Source organism: Mastigoproctus giganteus, chromosome 1, assembly GCF_048544385.1.
Source record: "Mastigoproctus giganteus isolate SK-2022 chromosome 1, ASM4854438v1, whole genome shotgun sequence".
Taxonomy (NCBI): Eukaryota; Metazoa; Arthropoda; class Arachnida; order Uropygi; family Thelyphonidae; genus Mastigoproctus; species Mastigoproctus giganteus.
In genome coordinates, this window is record NC_143575.1 from 276,538,215 (window position 1) to 276,561,516 (window position 23,302).

The 23,302-nt window shown below is 38.7% G+C and overlaps 1 protein-coding gene across 1 annotated transcript in view; it reads left to right on the plus strand.

Annotated features, from left to right (window-relative positions):
- The first annotated feature begins 5,305 nt into the window (after positions 1–5,305).
- Positions 5,306–23,302, plus strand: part of LOC150092017 (RNA-binding protein FXR1-like) — a 308,330-nt gene continuing 290,333 nt past the window's right edge. The window contains exon 1 of the mRNA XM_090377720.1: positions 5,306–5,386. Within this exon, the coding sequence (XP_090233846.1) occupies positions 5,336–5,386 (51 nt within the window). The 5' untranslated portion in view covers positions 5,306–5,335. The remainder of the gene's footprint in view (positions 5,387–23,302) is intronic.

Genomic DNA, 23,302 nt, shown 5'->3' on the forward strand with positions numbered 1-23,302 from the left:
GTCTGTTCCACCAATCAACCAACCTCTGGCTAAAGGCAAATTTCCGCACATCAATTCTACAACTGTCTTTCCTCAATTTACCTGCCCTGGCAGCCCATCTGCACTGCTCAGCGAACTTCATATTTAGCTGCACAATTACCTCCAGGTCTTTTTCACTTTCCACTTACCTGAGTGTAGTACCATCCAGGTGGAAAGTTTCTCTTCGGTTATTGCTACCCATATGCAGTACTTTGCATTTGTCAATGTTAAACTACAGTTGCCACTTCTCAACCCATTTGCCAACTTACCTAGATCCAATTGAAGTAGCATACTGTCTTTACTGTCGTTAACAACTCTGCCAACCTTTGTATTATCTGCAAATTTGTATATTAACCCTGATATACCTTCATCGATATCATTGATGAACACAAAACAACAATGGCCCAGCACCCAACCCTGGGGAATTCCACTAATAACATTTGTCCACGAAAAGCAACGTCCATTGATTACCACTCCCTGTCCCGTCGTCTCTCACTCATCCATCCTTTTATCCGTTGTAGCAACTTACCCTTAATGCCATACATCTCCAATTTGTATAGCAGTCTTCCAACAGTATCAAAAGCTTTCCTGAAATCCAAGTATATGATATCAAAATTATTTTTGACATTCAGTTCCTTTGTGACCACATCATCATATCCCATCAAATTGGTCAGCCATGATCTCCCTTTAACAAACCCATGCTGTGTTTTGACTATTACTGCCGTTATTGTTTGATTACAGTCATTTTGTTTGTCGCAAGCAAAGATATTGCCTCAGATAACGCTTCTATTGCATCAGACAGTAATTGCAAGGTATTTCAACAGCCGGTTCTATAAATACGGCGTTGGAAGGGTATACACGCTCATTATCCTGTTTTGCGGAAGTGTAAGCATGGCTCCATATATTCCGTTGACACCATGAAAAAAAATTGTAGCTGTTACTCTATTCCAGGAAAGGCTTTCTACACGTGCTATCGCTGATGAAATAGTCTGTCACCAGTCAACAGTATTTCGGGTGCTGAAATTAAAGTGTGAAACCGGTGATGTGAAGAGAAAATCTGGATCATAACGTAAGAGAGTGAATAAGTCTTCCCAAGATCGATATTTGAAACGGCTATGTCTTCGCAATCGCCATGCTAGTGCTCCTGATCTACAACTGGACTTTGAGATGGCCTCTGGTGTTGAAACTAGTGCAAGAACTGTCCAAAGACGGCATTCGGAATGTGGTCTGCATGCCTATCGGCCTAAGAGAAGCCTTTGTTGACCCAACAAATGAGGAAGAAGCGACTTGCTTGGGCTAAAACGCATGTTGTATAGACAAAAGGAGCAATGGGACACCGCCATCTTTTCTGCATGGCTCGGATGGGAAGCGATATGTCAGAAGACGAAAATCGGAGGCATTCCATCCTGACTGCATAACACCGACTGTAAAGTTCCCCGCTCAGATGGTTTGGTGATGCATAACAAGCAAACGGGTGGGGCGGGCGAATTAAGTTTATTAACGGAATGGTGAATGCAGAAACACAGTGATATCTTTGAGGAGTGCTTGAAACCCGTTATTAGAGATCACCACACAGACGCCCAAAATGAGGAGTTATTCAGCGAGGGGAATGCCTGAGGTATATTCAACCCTGGCAGTAAGCTAGAGAATCTTGTAATCTCTGAGAGTAAAGTGGAGGAGAAATTGTTGAAGATAAACACAAGAAAGGCACCTGGGGGTAGATGGGATCTATCCAGTTATATTAAAGGAGGCAGCAAAGGAAGTAAGCAAATCCTTAGCCATAATTATGAGAGCTTCCTTGGACTCAGGGGAGGTACCCATGGACTGGCGATGTGCAAATCTGACCCCAATTCACAAAGGAGGATCAAAGGCTGACACAAGTAATTATAGACCTGTGAGTTTAACTTCTGTTCCCGGAAAATTAATGGAGGCACTGGTTAAAGAAGCACTGCACGATGATCTAGACAAGACTTCAGTTATAGCTCGGACACAGCATGGTTTTGTTAAGGGGAAGTCTTGCCTGACCAATTTGATTGGATACTATGATGCAGTCAGAAAAGAACTGGATGCAGGAAATAACTTTGATATTATATACTTGGATCTTAGAAAGGCTTTTGATACTGTTGCACATGGAAGACTGCTGCACAAATTGGAGCAGTGTGGCATTGGAGGCAAATTGCTGCTATTGATAAAGGAGTGGTTGAGGGAGAGAAGACAGAGAGTGGTAATCAATGGACACTGCTCATCGTGGACTAATGTTATTAGTGGAGTCCCTCAGGGTTCAGTATTGGGTCAATTATTGTTTTCTGTATTTATAAATGATATTGATGATGGTATATCAAGCTTAATGTTCAAGTTTGCAGACGATACGAAGGTTGGCAGGGTTGTCAAGGACACTACTGGCACTATGCTGCTGCAACAGGATCTGGAAAGGTTGAGCAGATGGGCTGAGAGGTGGCAAATGAAGTTTAACATTGACAAATGTAAAGTACTACATATGGGAAACAGCAACCCCAGAGCAACGTATCAACTCTGTGGTACTACACTGACAGTGGTAGAGAACGAAAAGGACCTGGGGGTGGTTGTGCAGGCAGATATGAAGTTCTCTGAGAGGTACAGACGGGCTGCAAGAGTAGCTCATGGTGTATTGTCAATGATATATAGTAATTTTTCTAGCAGGGATAAGGAGGTGATTATTCTCTTGTATGAGGCAATGGTCAGAGCACACATAGAGTACTGTATACAGGCCTGGAGGCCTCATTTCAAGAAGGATCTAGAGCTGCTGGAACGAGTACAGAGGAGGGCAACAAGAGTACTGAATGGAACAAAAGGGTGCTCTTACGAAGAAAGGCTTAAGTTTTGCAAATTACCGTGTCTGGAGACTAGGCACCAGCGAGGTGATCTGATAGAGGTATATAAAGCCTTGAATGGTTTGAATGGAACAAAAGGGTGCTCTTACGAAGAAAGGCTTAAGTTTTGCAAATTACCGTGTCTGGAGACTAGGCACCAGCGAGGTGATCTGATAGAGGTATATAAAGCCTTGAATGGTGTGAGCATGCTCAATGCTGATGGGATTCTCCCTCTTGCTCAGAATAATCACCTGAGAGGGCATAAATTCAAATTGAGGAAAGACAGTTGTAGGATAGACGTGCGGAAATTTGCCTTTAGCCAGCGGGTGGTTGGTTGGTGGAACAGGCTTCCATCCCTTGACGTGGAAGTTGATAGCCTAAATAAGTTTAAGGCTCAGCTGGACAGATATTTCGAACGAACAGAGGGGTGAAGTGGAAGTGGTTATTTTTATTTATTTATTTATTTTATTTTATTTTATTTTATTTTTTGGCTGATGCTGCATAAGCTTGCTTTCTTGCATCAAATGCCTCTACTAATGCTAATGCTAAAACTGCCTTTTTCAACAGGACCCAGCACCTTCACCACACAGCAAAATTGGTAAGTTTTATGCTATTTAGGATTTAATGATGAGTTTTTCTTCTTGTCTCACGATGCTTTAAACTTGCTTACACCAATGGTTTCCCCCCTTAAGATGCAGTCATACCTCAGAAATACTGGCATTACAGTGTTGGACTGGCCCGAATTTGAACCCTATTGAAAATTGTTGGTACATAATGTCGTCTAAAATTGCTCAGAAGAAGGCCTACAAAGTTAGGTTCAGTTGCATGACAGCATTGTAAGGGTGAAATTCGGCAACAGTATATCCAGAAGTTTAACTCTATGCCAGATCGTTCCAATGCTGTAATTGCAGCTCGAGGATGAACAAAAAATATTGAGCACTTATTTTGCTGATTTACAGTACATAATACTATTAGGTTAATTTGTCATTTCAGTTTGTACACGTAAATGTAAATACAACCAAACATATATGTTTGGTTGTCATGATTGCCATTTCTCAGTGATATGCCAGGATTCACATCACCAGACTGCAGATTTCCACATGTTTCTAGTTCAGTGTTCATGGAAGCTGCAGTTATTGTGTTTCGCAGTTTATTATGTTGGCATGCCTACCCGTGAAATTCGGCCTCGTGGATAGCACACTTGTTAGAATCGTCTTCCTCCCCACACGGGGGTGGGAAAGACTTGACTTCGAGTCCCTTCAATGACGTCTATATGGGCGTTTTTCACAACGTAATTGAGTTTGTCGGTCTCAGGAGAGAGTAGCATGATTTTTTCTCCCCGAAACTCAGATTTTTCATCCAACAAACAGAAAATCGACCACAGAATACCCAAGCTTTACAAACAGTATCCATAGAGTAATATTGCTTTAGTAGTTGATGCTCCTAAAATCCAACTACAAAACAACCGTGGCGTTCTTTGGCTCCCATAGCCTGTATGAGCTAATGTCTGGCTCACAATCCACGTGATTATTAATCTTGCTCTTGCTAAATTATTCTGAGTGGCTCGCTGGATCCAGTGCTTCGTCGATTGCTTTTTATGAGAGATGGAAAACAAGACGCTAGACATTGGACTCGTGACAACACACGACAGGAGCACTTAACCCTTGGCGATATACTGCAGTTGCACGTCTTGCAACCACAATTCTTCCATGTCTAAAGTCGGAAAGCCCTTGTGGTTAGCACAGTTGGTAGAATCGTCGTCCTCCCCTACAGTTGGAAAAGACCAAAGTTCGAGTTCCGTCGATGGCGTGAGGAATTTTATCGGCCATTTTCACTACGTGGCTAAGTTAGTCGATATCAGTGGTTGATTTTTCTCCCAAAAACTATGGAGTTTCGTCCAGAAAACAGAAAATCGAACACAGAACACATGGAAATATACCGGTAATATGGCTCTAGTTGAATTGTTGAGGAGGCTTCCATCCTGCAGTGGGTTGATAATGGCTGCACTTTACTTTTTACTTTAATATGGCTCTAGTTGCTGATGCTCCTAAAACCCTTAAAAAAATAACAACAACAATAACAACAGTCAGGAAGATCTCGATGCTGATCCATTTTTCCTCGCAGACATTCAAAAATTGTAATCTTATTTCATCCGCTCCCGATTTTTAGACTTCACCAACGTCATAAATCAGTCTTTCCTATTCACAAGGAGCTATTTCTAATGCAAAGGCAGCTGTGTGGATATATTTGAATACTTTCTGATATTTGGGAAAATACAATGAAAGTTGGGACTATCTGAGCATCGCTCTTCTGTCTTAGTGCGGTTAATCGGGAGTATAGTGTTTATTATTTTATTAATTTTTTATTTTCAAAATGCAATTTTTATTGAGAAAGGAGTGGAACCTAGTCGGCGCATGTCTAGCGTTCTTCTCAATGACAGTTTCCCATGATGCACGAGTAGTGAAAAAATGGAGGATCTAGCGGTGGAAGTATGTGGAGAAAATGGAGCTTATTATAAGGTATATATTCACGTTTTGCTGTTCTAATTTTGATTAAGAGAAACTTTTTAATCAAGAAGAAAACATAAGCTCTATATTCATGATATTGGCATAATTTAGTATAGTTGTTGGCTTCTTCATTCTTGTTAAAGTTGTCCCAATTTAGGGTTAGGAAAAGCGTGCCGCGAACCGAAATCGAAATGGAATACGCGATATTGTCCTATAACGTTTGTTTAGTTTAAGTTGACAGACGTTTCCTTATTCTTAGTAGAATTAGCGTGTTATGTTCAATGTTTTAATATGTGTATGAGGCAACAATTTGCATTGAGACTAACATGAATAGTCAACCATTATCAAAGATTCCAGTTTAGTTTTCTCGTGATCCACTGCATCATACAAAGGAACACGAGATATCTGATATAGTATATGTAATCCTTTTGTAATACTTTTAATTTCAGTGATGAATGTTTTGCGTTCAGTATCTTAACAACAGGCTGCAAAAGTGCTTTAGGACGGGTTAAAGAAATTATGCACTTAAAAATAGTGTTTCATCATGTAAAGTAAAAGTTAAAAGACTAAATTTTTTTGATTTTTTCCACTACATTCGTTGTATGTTTTTTTTTCCCCTTTTTTTAAAAATTTTATTTTAAATTATTTTTCCTGTCAAATTCATATTTAATTTCGTATATTCGTTGTAGTTGCTCGGTGATGAATGTGTTTTATACTCCCCCTCCTTTTTTCTTTATTGCATTTCCGTTTTATTTATTTTGACAGCTGGTATATTAAAGAAATGGGATATTTTATATTACAGTTGAGATATAAAAGTACATTTCAGTGGATAAAACTCAACATGAAATGTTCAATTTATGTTTGTTTGATATAGCCAAATAGCTGACATGTAATATATAGGTGGAATTATATTGAATATTATTAAAGCAGTAAAGAGAAAATGTCTTAGTAAGCGTTTTCCATATGAAATTGGATAACTCACTACAAACCTTAACTTTAATTTTGTTTTGTTTTTCCTCTATTGGATCCATCAGGGAATCCTACTGATGCACCCATATACAGTGAAATCTCTCTAAAGAGATACCATTGAGTCAGAAGAAAATATTATAGAGAGATGTCTGCTTTGTAGACACCTACTAGTGAGTGGAGACAGTACTATATGCATTGCTGAACCTACTTCTTGACTAGTTTTGTTTGATACATCATGCATCAGAGATAATAGCTTCACTTGGACACCATATTCTAAGATGACCAATAATGTATTAGGTTGTACTAAAGGTAGTTTCTACTGAAATTCGATTAAAAAAAAAAAAACGGCACACACAACAGTAATCTGCACAAACAATTATTACATTTATTGATAAAACAAAAAAAATTACAAAACAGACTTGAAAAAAAAAACGAACTACAGAAAAAAAAAAATGAAATACAGAGATACATAAACAAAAAAATACAAAACTATTATACAAAAAAAATTACAAAACAGACAGAAAAAGGAAATGCAAATATTATACATATTGACATATAAAAAATATATACATATATATTGAAATAAAAAAATACCTACAAAAAATACAAAAGGAAATGCAAACATGATGTATGATACTCTTTAACATGGGTATTGTTGTGTAATATGCAAGAGCGTATTGCCGTATATATCTTGGAAGATACGGCTGAAACACCCCTTTCATATGAAATAATCTAAATTGCTGGCAGTCATACCGTCACCAGTTCCATTAAATTTTTTTGAAAACAGATTTGAATTTTCCATTAGTTTTTCTATGGTGGAATTTTTAAGTTGCACCTGTGATTTATGGTCTCGTGAATGTAATGTTTATTTGGTGTATTCAGGATTCCCGAGTATGCATCCAATTAATCGGCAACTATAATACTGCCTGCTACAATTGTTTTTTCAGTTATAAGCAGCAGAGTTTTGGAATCTCTCTTGTCAACCATGCAGACAATTCCCACTTTTCGGTTTACATCATAAGCTCTGAAAACCCATCACTGTGTTTTTGGAGATCTTTCTCTTATGTTCTGATTTGGATAGGAGAGATTCGTCAACCTGCACCTCTTCAGCTGAATTGGCTTGTTCAGTAACTTCCATGAGCATGCATTTCGGAAGTACTGGTAGTAATCGACAGCGATATGTTTACTTATAAAGATGAAATCTACAGTGGTCATTAATTTGGTTGCACTCTTCTAGAAATCCCCCCCCTCCGGAAGGGGGGGGGATTACCTTTTGCCGAACATCTTTAAGCATAGCTGGTTAATTTTTTCATCACTTGAATCATACTGCAATTTTCATTACAGCCTTTGCATTTTTTTTCTCGGCAGGAATTATCTTCTCATGTAAATACCTGATAATACGAAAAATATATATATAATACGCATGTATTGTTATCCTTGACAATTTCAATTACTGCGAAAATATCCATGGCACAAAAAAATAATGCCAGAACCACATACAAATGCATTTTTTTTTTTTAAATTTAAATTTCAATGGAAACTACTATAACTACAACCTAGTGCATTATTAGTCATCGCAGAATGTAGTGACCGAGCAAAGCTGTAGAGTCCAGTGCATGACACGATCAAACCAATCAGGAAACAGGTTACGCATATAAAGCGCTGTGGCTCTGTCCACTAAGTTGGTGGAGCCAATATGCATGATAGTGCACTTTTATCACCATTTCTTATTACTGAGTGAAAGCGGGATGGCATGGGAAAATTGCCATCAACCTCTGTCAAAAAACTGACATTGCTCTTGCTGCTAAAGTAGTTTTGAAAGCAATGTCAAATATTGCACATTTTTAATGAATATATAGGAATATTGAATTACAGGGTCTCCACAAACCTCTTTTACAAAACTAAAACTTTATTGCATGAATAGAGTATGTGATACAAATTTAAACTACTTCCAAGTGATAGAGGATATCTTCAAGTTTTTATTCAGCAATTGGAAAATGTACATACTACAGTAAATGGCAAAATACTTGCAAACTGTATTCATGGAGAAATTTACTGACAAAATTCCTTCCTCTTGGTTTTATCATTGATCAACAGCTTCTGTACAAGCTGTAACTAGTATGGTTTCATCCTCACATGCAACAATGTGTTACACACTGTTGACCTTGGCTTGTTAGGCTCACACTTAGCACGTAGTATGGATTTCCCTGGGCTTTATGTAAAACCTCCTCAGACCAGTTCCACTGTGTCCTTACTGACTTTTGTGGCCAAATCTTTCAAGATGCTGACTGGGCTAGCCAAGTGGGTAAAGTGCCTGCCTGGCAACCCAAAGGTCGCGGGTTCGAATCCCGCCTTGGGCTTGGATCAAAGTGCTGCAAAAACCTTGTGAGGTGCACTATGGCCACAGAAGCCGATGCACCAACAACTACCAAAAAAAAAAAAAAAAAAATCTTTCAAGATGATTGCACCAACAGGCATCCTTTATGAATTTTTTTGTGCAGTTGCAGAATTGTAGGTCTACTCGTTGGCTTCTTTTAAAACTGCGTTTGAAATTTACACATAACAGCAGTGACGGACTGCAGCTCTTTGAATCAAAATATGTACTACATCACGGTTATGATTTTGCAATAATGGTACCTTTTCCGGTTGGTTAATAAAAACTTGAAGATATTATCTTTTTTTTTTTTTTTTTTTTATGTGAACCCCAAACACGAGAGGTATTAGAACCTGTAGTACTTAGTACCGTGCTTGGGTTGGAGGTTGAGAAGACGAAAGAAGATATCTGTTGACATTGGACTTGAACTTCTGTAGATTGTAATTTTCAGGAAATACATATGAAGGAAGGTTGTTCCAGAAAACGGCATTTGAATGAATAAATGAGGAAGATGAAAAGTTGGTTCTGTGGGTTTGAAGTTGGACAGTAAATGAATGTTGGCTGGTGGCGGCATGAGTTCGGACTGTTTTGAAAGAGAGAGAGCGGGAATTATAGAAGCCAATTCAGAAGAACAGTGCCCATGGAAGTATCTGTAGAAGAGGCACGCAGCAGAAACAGTGCGTCTATGAGAAAGCGAGTGGAGAGACTCTGTTAGAGATGAATCATTAATTAACCTAACTGCCCTCTTCTGAATGGAATCAAGAAGCCTGAGAGAGGTTTTGGGGGCACCACCCCAGATGTGGGAACAATGTTCCATGGCAGGGCGGATTTGCGATTTATACAGAGTGAGCAGCTGTTTGGAAGAGAAGTAACGCCGAGAGCGAAAGAGAAAACCAAGTTTTTTAGATGCAGAGGAAGCAATATTTGTAATGTGCTTGTGCCAAGAGAGATTAGAAGTCAGTGTAATCCCTAAAAGAGATATATCATTTTGCCTAGAAATCGGAGTGTCACTAAACATGAGCATAGGAGCAGAAGAATCCTTTTTGCGAGATATAAGACAAGACTGAGTTTTAGAAGGGTTGAAATCAACTAAGTTGTCTTTGCCCCACTGGAGAATTACCTGAAGATCAGCATTTAAGGAATTGGTAGCAGATTTTCGAGAAGTTGAAGCTGATTGAGCAGGACAAGGTTTCTCAAAATGGAAAGTTGAATGCAATGTGCTATCATCGGCAAAACTATGGATAGGATTTCCAGTCAGTGGAAGAAGGTCATTGATATACAAGAGGAAAAGAGTGGGGGAAAGAACTGAACCTTAGGGGACACCGGCATTAGTGGAGAAGTTAGAAGACAGAGAGCCATCTACCATCACCCTCAGTGAGCGATCAGAGAGAAAACTGGATAACCAATTACAAAAAACAGTTGGCAAACCATAAGATGGAAGCTTGTTTAGAAGACCTTTATGCCAAACATGATCAAAAGCCTTTGAGATGTCAAGAGCAACTACTTGTGTTTCACCGAACCTTTCCATTGAATTAGTCCATAAATGGGTAACATAAGCCAGAATATCACCAGTGGATCGACACTGACGGAATCCATACTGGCGATCGTTGATCAGACGGAAGGTTTCTAGGTGGTTTAAGAGTTGGCGGTTAATTGATTTCTCCATTACTTTAGAAAGAGTAGAAGTAATTGCAATGGGACGATAATTGGATGAGAGGGATTTGTCACCCTTTTTTAGGAACTGGCTGGATATGAGCAAATTTCCAAGCAGAAGGAAACACACCTTTGGAATAAGAAAGTGAAAAAAGGCGGCAAACAATAGGAGTAAGTTCAGGAGCACAGGTTTTGAGAACAAGTGGAGAAATACCATCGGGACCTGGAGCTTTCTTAGCATCAAGATTCATCAAAATCCTTCTAATATCCTTTTGACGGAAGACCACAGGAGGCATTGAATGGAGCGTGTTGGGAATGGTGGGAGGTGTTTTACCAAGATCATTAATACATGAGCTGGAAGAAAAATGGGATGCTAGCAGGTCAGCTTTATCCTTGGCTGAAGTGACAACAGAACCATCTGGTTTGGACAGAGGTGGGAGCAGAGATGGGCAAAAGTTGCGGCCAATAGCTTTGGCAAGAGACCAGAATGCTCGGCTACCATTAGGGCAAGAAGCAAGTTTTCTACTCTTAGCCTGTTCAAACTCTAGTTTGGACTGATTAATAACTGCTTTACAATTGTTGCGAGCTTTGGTGTAGGCAGAAAATGAAACTGAAGAATTAGAAACAAGCCAATTACGATATGCAACATTCTTCTCTTGGACAGCCTTAGCACATTTATTGGAAAACCAAGGTTTAGATAAAGGACGAGATTTTAAAGTGGAGTGTGGGATAAAGGATTCCATTCCTACAAGAATAATTTCACTGACACGATCAGAGCAAACGTTGACCTCAGAAGTTTTGAAACAGTAATCTGACCAAGGAAAAGAAGTCTCTCAGGTCATCCCATTTTGCATTCTTGTAATGCCAAACAACACGAGGATGGGAATAGTCATGAGATAAAGGTTCCATTCGAGAAGAGACAATCACCAAGTTGTGATCTGAAGTGCCTAAAGGACCTCTCACTTCGACCGTGTACTTAGAAGGGTTGTTTGTGAGAAAAAGATCAAGTGTATTGGCTGTATGATTAGGAATGTCCGGTATTCTTGTAGGTAAATGAACAATCTGTGCTAGGTCATTAGTAATTGCAAAAGCCTCAGCATCTCGACCTGCTGGGTCAGTGTGACTAGAAAACGGAAGCCAGCTGGAGTTGTGAACATTAAAATCACCAAGGAAAATTACCTCACTGTTAGGAAAGTTGGACTGGAGAAAGTCAAGTTGCAAAGAGAGGAAGTCAAAGAGCTCCAAGTGATTAGTGCAGTTGGGAGAACGGTAGAGACAACAGATGAATTTGACACAATGAGGTAGAGAGATTTTAAGCCAAAGAAGATCAAAGAGAGGAGATTCCAAATTGCCAAGTCTCTGACAGGGAATATCAGAACGGACATATGCACAAGTACCACCTTTGAGGCGAAAGGAATCATACAGCGAATAATTTGGGCATCTGAGATGAGCAGTAGTTGAATCAACCGATAACTGAGATTCTGTCAGAAAAAGTACATGGGGTTTGGCAGACTGCAAGTGGAAATGGACATCGTTGAGATTAGAATTGAGACCACGTATATTTGTGAAATGAATTAGGAAGGCCTTGGGAGGTTTAGATCTTTTTGCAGATAAGCTTGCTCTATTAGTTTGACAATTCATGGTGTATTCAATAGTAAGAAAAAGTGATGTGGGACATGCTGTATGAAGTAATGAAATTTTTGGATATGGCGTACATTTGGTAAGAATATACCCAGATCCTTGAAATAACGTGGCCTCGACAATGCTCCCTGCATACACACACTACTCGGAGTCCCTCCAGTCACTATCTGGCAGAGTAGAGGTAGCAAGATTATACACTAGCTGATCCGGAAGCCTCCTAGAGAGTTACCAATAGGTTCGGTCCGGTGTACTAACTAGCGGCCGGCCTGCGAACACCGTTTTAGAGCTGTACCCTCGAAATGTAAGGAATATTGGATCTCGCCACGACGTTCATCATAACCTCAAAAGTCATCAATCATATTGCATGATGGAAGAGATAGGGAAGGGCTGACCGGAACTTAGCTCTAGAGACTAAACATGGGTTCCACCACTTCAAGCCTCCAATAAGCAAAGTGGTGGTATTTCACCGGTTGATGAGAGTCATCTACCACCTAGTACTGCCTGGTAACATAGAGGGGCGGCGTTCCTCCATGTGGTGTGGGCGCCACACCTTGACCCCTGCTTACGTTGGTTCACACCTGGGTGGTCACCCACCATGTACTTGTGCATGGAGGTTATACCCAGGATTACTAACAGTCTCACCATCGTGAAGGTGCAAGCAGAGGATTTGGCTGTCACAGACCGTCCGGACTTCGCCGAAATTGGGTCCACTTGACTTGAGTGTCACCCGAATATCAGTTCCATCAGCGTTTTAGACTCCCAGGTTGCAAGTACAGCTTGTCTGGCATATCTTAGAGAATGTCTGTGACAGCCTCAAGGACCATCTGGAAGTGGTTTCAGTTTTGTATCCAATTCGCACAATGTTTTAGTTTTGTACAGGTTTCTGGATGTGTAAAATCCTTGTGGGATTCTTCTTTGGAGGTTGGCGTTCACCACACTATACTTCTCTGTCTTGGGCAAGATGAAAAATATACTCAGCTGATCTGCCAGTCCAGTTGCAGATGTTTTTCAGCCAAGAAAGTTTCCTCCTTTCTGCTCCTCTCTTTCCCTCTATTATTACTTGAAGCAATTTATATTTCTCATTTCTAAGGATATGTCCCAGATAGATAGGCAGTTTTCCTTCTCCTCACTAAGGTCAACAATTCACATTGGCTAAATGCTGATCTAGATCAGCATTTAGCCAACTACCAAGGTATTTAAAATGAATCACTATCTATTGGAACTCCATTCAATAATAGCTTGACTTGGCTTACTGGAGATTTAGTCATGTATTTGGTCTTCTCTGCAGTGCAAATATAGCAGTATTTTCAGTATATACCTTTTTTCTTTGCTGATTTTTGCATTAAAGTCTCCCAGGATGATATTTACTTCATATTTTTTGGCGTTACTTATGATGTCTTTCAATTGTATGTAGAATTTTTCAATAATTTCACTGTTATCTGCTGTAGATGCATATATCTGTATCACATTAATAAATTAATTTATTCCCTAATCGGATCACATCATGATGCAATCCGAGTGTGGAATAAAATTAGCTACTGATTTCTTCAGTGAATCGTGAATCATAATTCCTACACCAATTTTATGTGTATTGCCTCCTGTCTCAGAGTAGTATAAGACCGTACCATCAGAATCGCAGATTCCTGAGTTGATCCATCTGGTCTCACTTAAACTGAGAATTTCTACTCCACGTTTCATTTCCCTAGTCACATTCGCCAGTTTCTCTGCTTCGTATGAGGTTCTAATGTTCCTATTTTTCCTAGTGAATATTTTTGCCACCTGGGTATTCTTAGCACAACTGTCCCATTTAAGGGACGTCAGGGACTCGGAGCCATCTCTCTCTCTCTCTCTCTCTTATTAGCCATGTTGATTATTCTTGGGAAGCATAGTGCAGTAATTTCCCCTTGCTTTCCGCACTGCAGTACTTCAGCTGCATCCGTTGGTTCGACTACGCCTGAAGTAATCCGAAAACGAGCCAGAAGGAAGTCCACTTTTCCGCCTATGTTGTGTTTTGTTTTGTTTTTTTTATGTAAACCCCAAACACGAGAGGTATTAGAACCTATAGTACTTAGTACCGTGCTTGGGTTAGAGGTTAAGAAGATGAAAGAAGATATTTGTTGACATTGGACTTGAACTTCTGTAGACTGTAATTTTCAGGAAATACGTATGAAGGAAGGTTGTTCCAGAAAACGGCAGTTGAATGAATAAACGAGGAAGATGAAAAGTTGGTTCTGTGAGTTTGGACAGTAAATGGATGTTGGCTGGTGGCTGCGTGTGTTTTTGAGAGAGAGAGAGAGAGAGAGAGAGAGAGAGCAGGAATTATAGAAGCCAATTCAGAAGAACAGTGCCCATGGAAATATCTGTAGAAGAGTCATGCAGCAGAAACAGTACGTCTATGAGACAGCGAGTGGAGAGAGACTGTTAGAGATGAATCATTAATTAACCTAACTGCCCTCTTCTGAATGGAATCAAGAAGCCTGAGAGAGGTTTTAGGGGCACCACCGCAGATGTGGGAACAATATTCCATGGTAGGGTGGATTTGCGATTTATACAGGGTGAGCAGCTGTTTGGAAGAAAAGTAACGCCGAGAACGAAAGAAAACCAAGTTTTTTTAGATGCAGAGGAAGCAATATTTGTAATGTGCTTGTGCCAAGAGAGATTAGAAGTCAGGGTATTTAAGGAATTGGTAGCAGATTTTCGAGAAGTTGAAGCTGATTGAGCAGGACACGGTTTCTCAAAATGGAAAGTGGAATGCAATGTGCTATCATCGGCAAAACTATGGATAGGATTTCCAGTCAATGGAAGAAGGTCATTAATATACAAGAGGAAAAGAGTGAGGGGAAAGAACCGAACCTTGGGGACACACTCCCATTAGTGGAGAAGTTAGAAGACAGAGAGCCATCTACCATCACCCTCAGTGAGCGATCAGAGAGAAAAGTGGATAACCAATTACAAAAAACAGATGGCAAACCATAAGACGAAAGTTTGTTTAGAAGACCTTTATGCCAAACACGATCAAAAGCCTTTGAGATATCAAGAGCAACTACTTGTGTTTCACTGTAGTTGCTCTTGTTGCAGTCATTGTGAAACCCACCTGTTTCACGATGACCGCCATCCACTGAAACTCCCAGCACCCCTTGCTCCAGGTCGCTACTTATTCTAATAGAAGTTGTGCAAGAATCGCCTTCACCTCTGCCTGCAGCTACTTTTAACCTTTTAGTCTGTGAATCCCCCCAAGCTAGCAGTTTTCCGATTCACCTAACATGCCTCGATAGCTTCAGCAAATATTCTTGCACCCTTTCTATTTAAGTGTATCTCATTCCTGTAGAAGCAGTCTCTCCTGTTAACAAGCACAGACCACGCTGAAAAAAAAAATTCTACCCCTTGAGCCTTGCACGTTCCCTCCAGGGCCGAATTGATTGACAAGGCTCTCATCATGTATTCCCTCCTGTCGTTTCTGGGCAGAATTGCAGACACTTTCAAATTTAACCCTAACTCATGACTTTTTTGCAACGTTGACTTGGACTTGTGAAGTAAATCTGTAGATCTCATACTCTTAATGTCATTGGTGCCAACATGTACAACAATATCACCTTTTGTGCCCTTAAAAGATGATATATGCTTTACAACGTTATCAACTTGCAACTGCACCTTTGAGGCGAAAGGAATCATACAGCGAATAATTTGGGCATCTGAAATGAGCAGTAGTTGAATCAACCGATAACTGAGATTCTGTCAGAAAAAGTACATGGGGTTTGGCAGACTGCAAGTGGAAATGGACATCGTTGAGATTAGAATTGAGACCACGTATATTTGTGAAATGAATTAGGAAGTCCTTGGGGGAGTTTAGATCTTTTCGCACATAAGCTTGCTCTATTAGTTTGACAATTCATTGTGTATTCAATAGTAAGAAAAAGTGGGTGGGACATGCTGTATGAATTAATGAAATTTTTGGATGTGGCGTACACATGGTAAGAATATACCCAGATCCTTGACATGAAAAGTTTTTTCATTAAATAATTACATATTTTTCAACTTACTCCCATAATTTTCTTCAACATAAAGGGTTTTTCTTCTGTAAATATAGATGCAAAGTAACCGTTGAGTTCATCAGCTAGGGTATCTAATACTATCCCACATCCATTACATAAGGGTCCAATCTGGTTTGTTTTTTGCTTATTTGCATTTATATATGTGAATTCCTTATCCTCCCTCTTTGCCAACCTAACTTTTTCTGTGGCACTATTACAGATCACTCTGTAGCTATTATAGGCTTCAGTACTTTTTATTGCTCTAACTTTTCCATGACCACTTTTTCTGCTCAAGTAATCTGGCAACTTCATTATTCATCCAACTTGGTATCATCCTCTTCGTGGAGTATTTTTTTATTGGTATATAAGCATTCAAGCCTTCTATGATTAATGTTTTAAAGGTATACCATAATTCAGTTGTATTTGCTCTTTTTGCGATATCTACCCAATTAATAGAGGACATGTAGCACCTTAAGGCATCATAATTTCCTTTTCTGAAATTATAATCCATTCCTTTGCCTTTAATTACTGTTACCTCTCTCTTTCTTCATCATCCACCATAGAACTTTGATCGCTTCCTGCTATTGGTTCCTGTACTGTTAGCTCTATTATGTCATCTGGTTCATGGGTGATGAAGCAGTCTATAGAATATTATTTTCCCTAGTACTTTCCCTGACATGTTGGTACAAATAAAAATCACCTAGTTCAGCGTTTCCCAAACTGGGTTCTGCGGACCAGTTCCAGGGGGGGGGTCCACAAAACAGTATATATATGTATATATATATATATATATATATAAGTTTTTTTTTTTTTTTTTAAGGGTCCATAGATCTCAGCAGTTTGGGAACCACTGATCTAGTAGATTTAAAAATTTTGTTCCCCATGTGGAGTTTCCTTCCTATTTGCTCCAATAAATTAGAGGCAAATTAAAATCAACCGTAATAAGACATTCATGCTTACTTGCCAATTCCATTCGCATTTAGATGTTCTCATCATAATCTCCACAATCACCTTGGCTGGTAGATTACTCCCCCTCTATACCTTTTCTTCTTAGAACTATCTCACACCATACAGATTCTATATATTAGCATGTAATTATATCTTATAATTAATCTTATATATGTAATTATATCTTTTAATTAATCAATGTTATCTCCCTTATTATCTTTACTGACAGTAAGTAAAGTGCCAATTGAAAAGTATGTACGCTTCAACAGTTGGATGTCAGTCACTCTTAAATGACACAAAGTCAGAGAATGCAATAATTGGATGTGGGAGTTTCAAAAATTGTACATGAGAGTGTTGCTAATTTGAGATTCTTGTTTTTCAGCATGTGCATAGGTTTAATTTGAGATTGCATTTTTCTCGTGATAACAAAGAGACTTCTGGAATTTTCAGTGAAGAAGTAAAAGAAAACATATTTGCTGAAATGTAGTGGGAATTTCAGCTGTATGGACTGAGTAGACGAAGAGAGCGAAATTGTTAAAATCATGAAGGTCTCAAAGATCCTGCATGTCCAATTCTAGGTTAAACAGCTGACTCTAAATTCTAATAACTCAGGGTTCAGTGTTGCGTCCATTGTTGTTTTCTGTATTTATAAATGATATTGATGATGGTATATCAGGCTTAATGTCCAAGTTTACAGATGATACGAAGGTTGGCAGGGTTGTTAATGACACTAATGACAGTACATTGCAGCAACAGGATCTGGAAAAGTTGAGCAGATGGGCTGAGAGGTGGCAAATGAAGTTTAACATTGACAAATGTAAAGTACTACATATAGGAAACAGTAATCCCAGAGTAACGTATCAACTCTTTTTTTTTTTTTTTTTTTATGAAAACCCCAAACACGAAAGGTATCAAAACCTATAGTACTTAGTACCGTGCATGAGTTGAAGGAGAAGTATGGGGGGAGGGGGATGCCGAAAACTGTTCTAGAGACTAAACATGGGTTTCACCACTTCAAGCCTCCAATAAGCAAAGTGGTGGTATTTCACCGGTTGATGAAAGTCATCTGTGGTACCACACTGACAGTGGTAGAGAATGAAAAGGACCTGGGGTAATTGTGCAGGCAGATATGAAGTTTTCTGAGCAGTGCAGACGGTCTGCAAGAGTAGCTCATGGTGTCTTGTCAATGATATACAGGAATTTTTCTAGCAGGGATAAGGAGGTGATTATCCCCTTGTATAAGGCAATGGTCAGACCACACCTTGAGTACTGTATATAGGTTTGGAGGTTCGTTTTAAGAAGGATGTAGAACGTGGAACAAGTACAGAGGAGGGCTACAGAGAAGATTAGTGAATGGAACAAAGGGTTGCTCTTACGATGAAAGGCTTAAGTTTTGCAAATTACAGTTCTGGAGACTAGGCGCCTGCGAGGTGATCTGATTGAGGTGTATAAAGTCTTGAATGGTTTGAGCATGCTCAATGCTGATGGGATTCTTCTTTCCTCTTGCTCAGAATAATCACCTGAGAGGACATAAATTCAAATTGAGGAAAGACAGATGTAGGATAGATGTGCGGAAGTTTGCCTTTGGCCAGCGGGTAGTTGGTTGGTGGAACAGACTTCCATCCTTTGTTGTGGAAGTTGATAGCCTAAATAAATTTAAGGCTGAGCTGGACAGATATTTGGGTCGAACGGAGGGATGAAATGGGAGTGGGTTTTTTTTTTTTTTTTTTTTGGCTGATGCTGTGTAAGCTTGCTTTCTTGCATCATATGCCTCAATGTAAAAAAAGGTAAAGTGCAGCCATTATCAACCCACTGCAGGATGGAAGCCTCCTCAACAATTCATGCTGTGGGAAATGGACCATAATCTGCCACGCTGGTCCAGTGCGGGTTGGCAGATTGACTGTATTCAGCAGTCAGGGGCTTGAACCCCAGTCTACTCAAAAGAGCGGGTGCTACTGCACTCCCGCTCCTGACCACTCGGCTATGGAGGCCTTGCCTCAGTGTAATGCTAATGCTAAAAACAGAATTATTTATTTATTCAATTTTTATATCTCATGCGCAGGAAAAAATTACAAAAATTTCAAAATTATAAAATTACAAAAAGAGAGAGGAGTTAGGAATGTCAGAAAGTTTTACTTTTCGAGCATCATTGCCAGAATTAACTCTCCAGCTGATAAGCACGCCGCTGTGGAAGTTGAGGGCCTTGGAGATTTAGAAGGGATTTTTCCCAACACAATTTCTCTGCAGCTGCAGAATCAGCACTGGCGACTTACTGCATACTTTAATGTTTTGGAAACCAGCTCGATGCTTGAGCCTATTAAATCACCCGTTGCTTGTCACAAACTTGGCTTGGGGTTTGCCATACTTATCCTTAATATCTTCATAAATACTTCTTTCATTTTCTTAAATGGCCATTGGACTCAGGGGCACTTGCTTCTGAATCTGATTTTCCATCCATATTATTAATAGCTTTTCCATCTTCCATATAGCACCTGAATGCCTGTTTTGTGATCACTGTCAATCTTAAATGCGTTGATCCTTTAACATGTTTTTTTACACATGCACTGTCCTTTAAAATAGTATTCACTATTGAAGCAGCGAGACCTAATTCTGTGCAATAGATGACAAACTTTGTCCTGCTTTGTACTTCTTAATCATCTTCATTTCTAAATCAGTTTTGTTTCTTTTTTAGCACTGCCAGCACTTGCACTTTCCGTTGGTCCCTTTCCCTTCACCATTGTAATAAGTAAATAGGAATGAAACGAAGATTCTTATCGGTATTATTGCAAATGCAATAATATCGAGCTTACTACCCATTTATATTAGATTGTGCTAACAGACAAGCCCAATAAACTGGAAAGTGCAAATTGTTTTTATTGTTTTAAGAACCTGCACGTGAGGCACAAACTTGGCTCAGAAATATCACAGCCTTTCCAAATTTTGTGCTACAATCAATTAACAAGTCCCGCAAGAAATACTAGTTTCACTAGAAACTTTGCAGGTTGTTAAACTCCTGATAGAACATGAGCACAAGCAATTTAATAATTGGCTTGTGCAGTTGAAGGGTAGGCAGTGTGAGGAGGATAATGCTGGATGGACAAGCAGCCTTCACTTCACAAAGATGAGTAGTCTTATAGTGCCCTCTCCAAAAGATATTAACATTTCTTGGGTTCCATTCCTATTTTTCTTAATTTTAAACAAAATCTGAAATTTACATGAAACACCTACTCAGTGTGCATTAATTCAGACTAACTGCAGGTAAATACATAATTTATTCATTTTACTACATCTAAAATGATCATGTCTAGATAATTACTAAGTGTAGAACATATTACAAGTCATAACTCAGTATGATGTCTCAATTTCATGATAAAAAGTCAATCCCTGAACTGTTTTTTTTTTTATCACACCTTGTGAGGGAGAGAGCGAGAGTACATGCTACAGCCAAATTGTAAAACTTTTTCAACAATGGATTTAGTTGCAGTTGTGAAGAAAACAGTGGATTTAGGTATAATGTACTGTACCTTGCATCTCTGCTGTCAAGGTGTAACATTTTCCCACTCATACCTCATCAGCATTAGATTTATCAGTTTTTCTTCTCTGTTACCTGAGAAGTGTATAAGGCCTTGAATGGATTGAGCAGGCTCGATGCTGATAGGATTCTTCCTCTTGTTCAGATTTCCTGTTGAACAATGTTCATGTGAATAAATAAAAATGCATTTTTTGACAAACTGGTAATTAAATTTTCATTAAATTTGCATAGGCAACAAAACAGCATCTAATGTAGCAGTGTGTGATATTGTTATGTGTGCTAGAGCTGGCTTAATATTTTACACTGTTTGGGCTTTGTTAGATAAGTAAAAATAAAAACATGAAATATCAAACTAAATAAAGGGATAATTATAATATGTAGCATAATAATAAAGGATAATCTTAAATATTTAAGATTACAATGAAATCGAGGGTTAAATCAATTAACCCTCGATTTCATTGTTTTCTTTCTGACCCAGGGCCAGCTGGATATTTTGTGGGGCCGGGTGCAAACGTTGAACGCTGGGCCTCTTATTCTTATTATTAGTATCTTTCCTTCCTGCGGCACAACAGCCCATGGTGGGCCAAAGCCGACCCTTAAATTCTCGCAGTAGCCTAATGTAAGAGTTTGCTAGGTCAGGAAATATATATACAGTATGTCTTCTCTTCCTTCACAGAATAGGCAATCTGCCTGTTCCGATCTCAAAGCCCATCTTTTCTTTGGTCTTCCTCTCTCTTTTTCCTTTTGCTCTGTATGTGTAAGCTAATTTATGGAATCTATTATCTTCCATTCTTTCTGCATGTTCTTTCCATCTTTGTCTATATTCTATAATTTTTTCATTAATTGAGTAAATCTTTAATTCCTTTCTAATATTTACATTTGGTATTTTATGTAATTTTGTACATCCTTTAACATATCTTAAAATTTTCATTTCTGCAGCTTGTATTCTATTAATGTCTCTTGTTTCGGTATCCATGTTTCAGAACCATAAAGAAGTGTTGGTATTGCCATTACTTTGTAAAATTTCAATCGTGTTTCTTTCCTTGTTTTCTTAGCCAGAGTTCTTTTTATTGTTCCACATATATTTTGAAATTTTGCCAATTTCTGGTTCATATCTTCTTCTACATCATATGTTATATCACATCCTAGATATTTAAAATGTTTTACTTGTTCTAATATTTTATTGTTTATAACTATTTTTGTTATTTTTCCCCTTAAAAGCCATTGTTCTAGTTTTCATTGTTTATATTTTAACTTTATATTCTTCTGTTATTTGGTTTAATTTAAATACTGCTCTTTGTAAATTATTTTCACTATCTTGAATAATTACTTGATCATCTGCAAATAACAGTGTATTAATCCTATTCTTTGTATTTAAATATATCCATGTATTAATTTCCTCTTTCATTTACATATCATATCCTTGATATATATGTTAAACAACTTTGATGACAAGCTACATCCCTGTCTATCTCGTTGATTTATTATACTTTCTTCTGTTAATTTATTACCTGTATCTATTATTATTTTTGTTCCTTTATATAAACTCTGTATTATTTTTGTAAGATGCTTTGAGTCCCATATGCCTTTATTACTCTGTGTCCCATAGTTTTAGTCTGTTTACTCCAGCAAATGCTTTTTCATAATCTATAAATGCTAAATGCGTTTCTAAATTAAGCTCTCTTCGTGTTTCTATTATTCGTTTTAATACAAATATATTATCTGTACACGATCTTCCTTTTCTGAATCCTGCCTGTTCTTCTATTAATATTTCATCAGAGATAATTTTAATTCTATTATTTATTATTTTGCTATACATTTTATATACTGTATTTAATATGCTAATCCCGCTATAATTCTTTGTATTATTTCTATTTCCTTTTTTAAATATTGTATTAATTTTTGCTATCTTCCATTCCTCTGGTAGTAGTAGTAGTAGTAGTGGCACTTGATGCAAGAAAGCAAGTGTAGGAGCTTATGCAGCATCAGCCAAAAAAAAAAAAAAAAAAAAAAATCACACCATACCCTCCAAATGCCTGTCCAGTTCCTCCTTAAATTTATTTAACCTATCAACTTCCACAACGACAGATGGAAGTTTGTTCCAGCAATTAACCACCCGCTGGCTAAAGGCAAATTTCCGCACATCTATTCTACATCTATCCTTTCTTAATTTGAACTTATGTCCCCGTAGGTTCGTATTCTGAACAAGTGGGAGGATCCCATCAGAATTCAGCGTGCTCAACCCATTCAAGGCCTTATAGACCTCAATCAGATCACCGCGCAGGTGCCTAGTCTCCAGCCACTGCAATTTGCAGAACTTAAGCCTCTCTTGGTAAGAGGATCCCTTCATTCCCCTCACCAATCTTGTTGCCCTTCTCTGTACCCGCTCAAGTAAATCTACATCCTTCCTAAAATGAGGTCTCCAGACCTGTACGCAATACTCAAGGCGTGGCCTGACCATTGCCTTATACAGAGGGACAATCACCTCCTTTTCCCTGCTAGCAAAATTCCTATATATCATTGACAAAACCCCATGACCTGCCCTAGCAGCCTGTCTACATTGCTCAGAAAACTTCATATCTGACTGCACAATTACTCCCAGGTCTTTTTCATTTTCTACCACCTTAAGTGTAGTACCACACAGTTGGTACGTTTCTCTGGGGTTACTTCTACCCATATGCAGTACTTTGCATTTGTCAAGGTTAAACTTCAGTTGCCACTTCTTAGCCCATCTGCCCAAATTATCTAGATCCTGTTGCAGTAGCACACTGCCATTACTG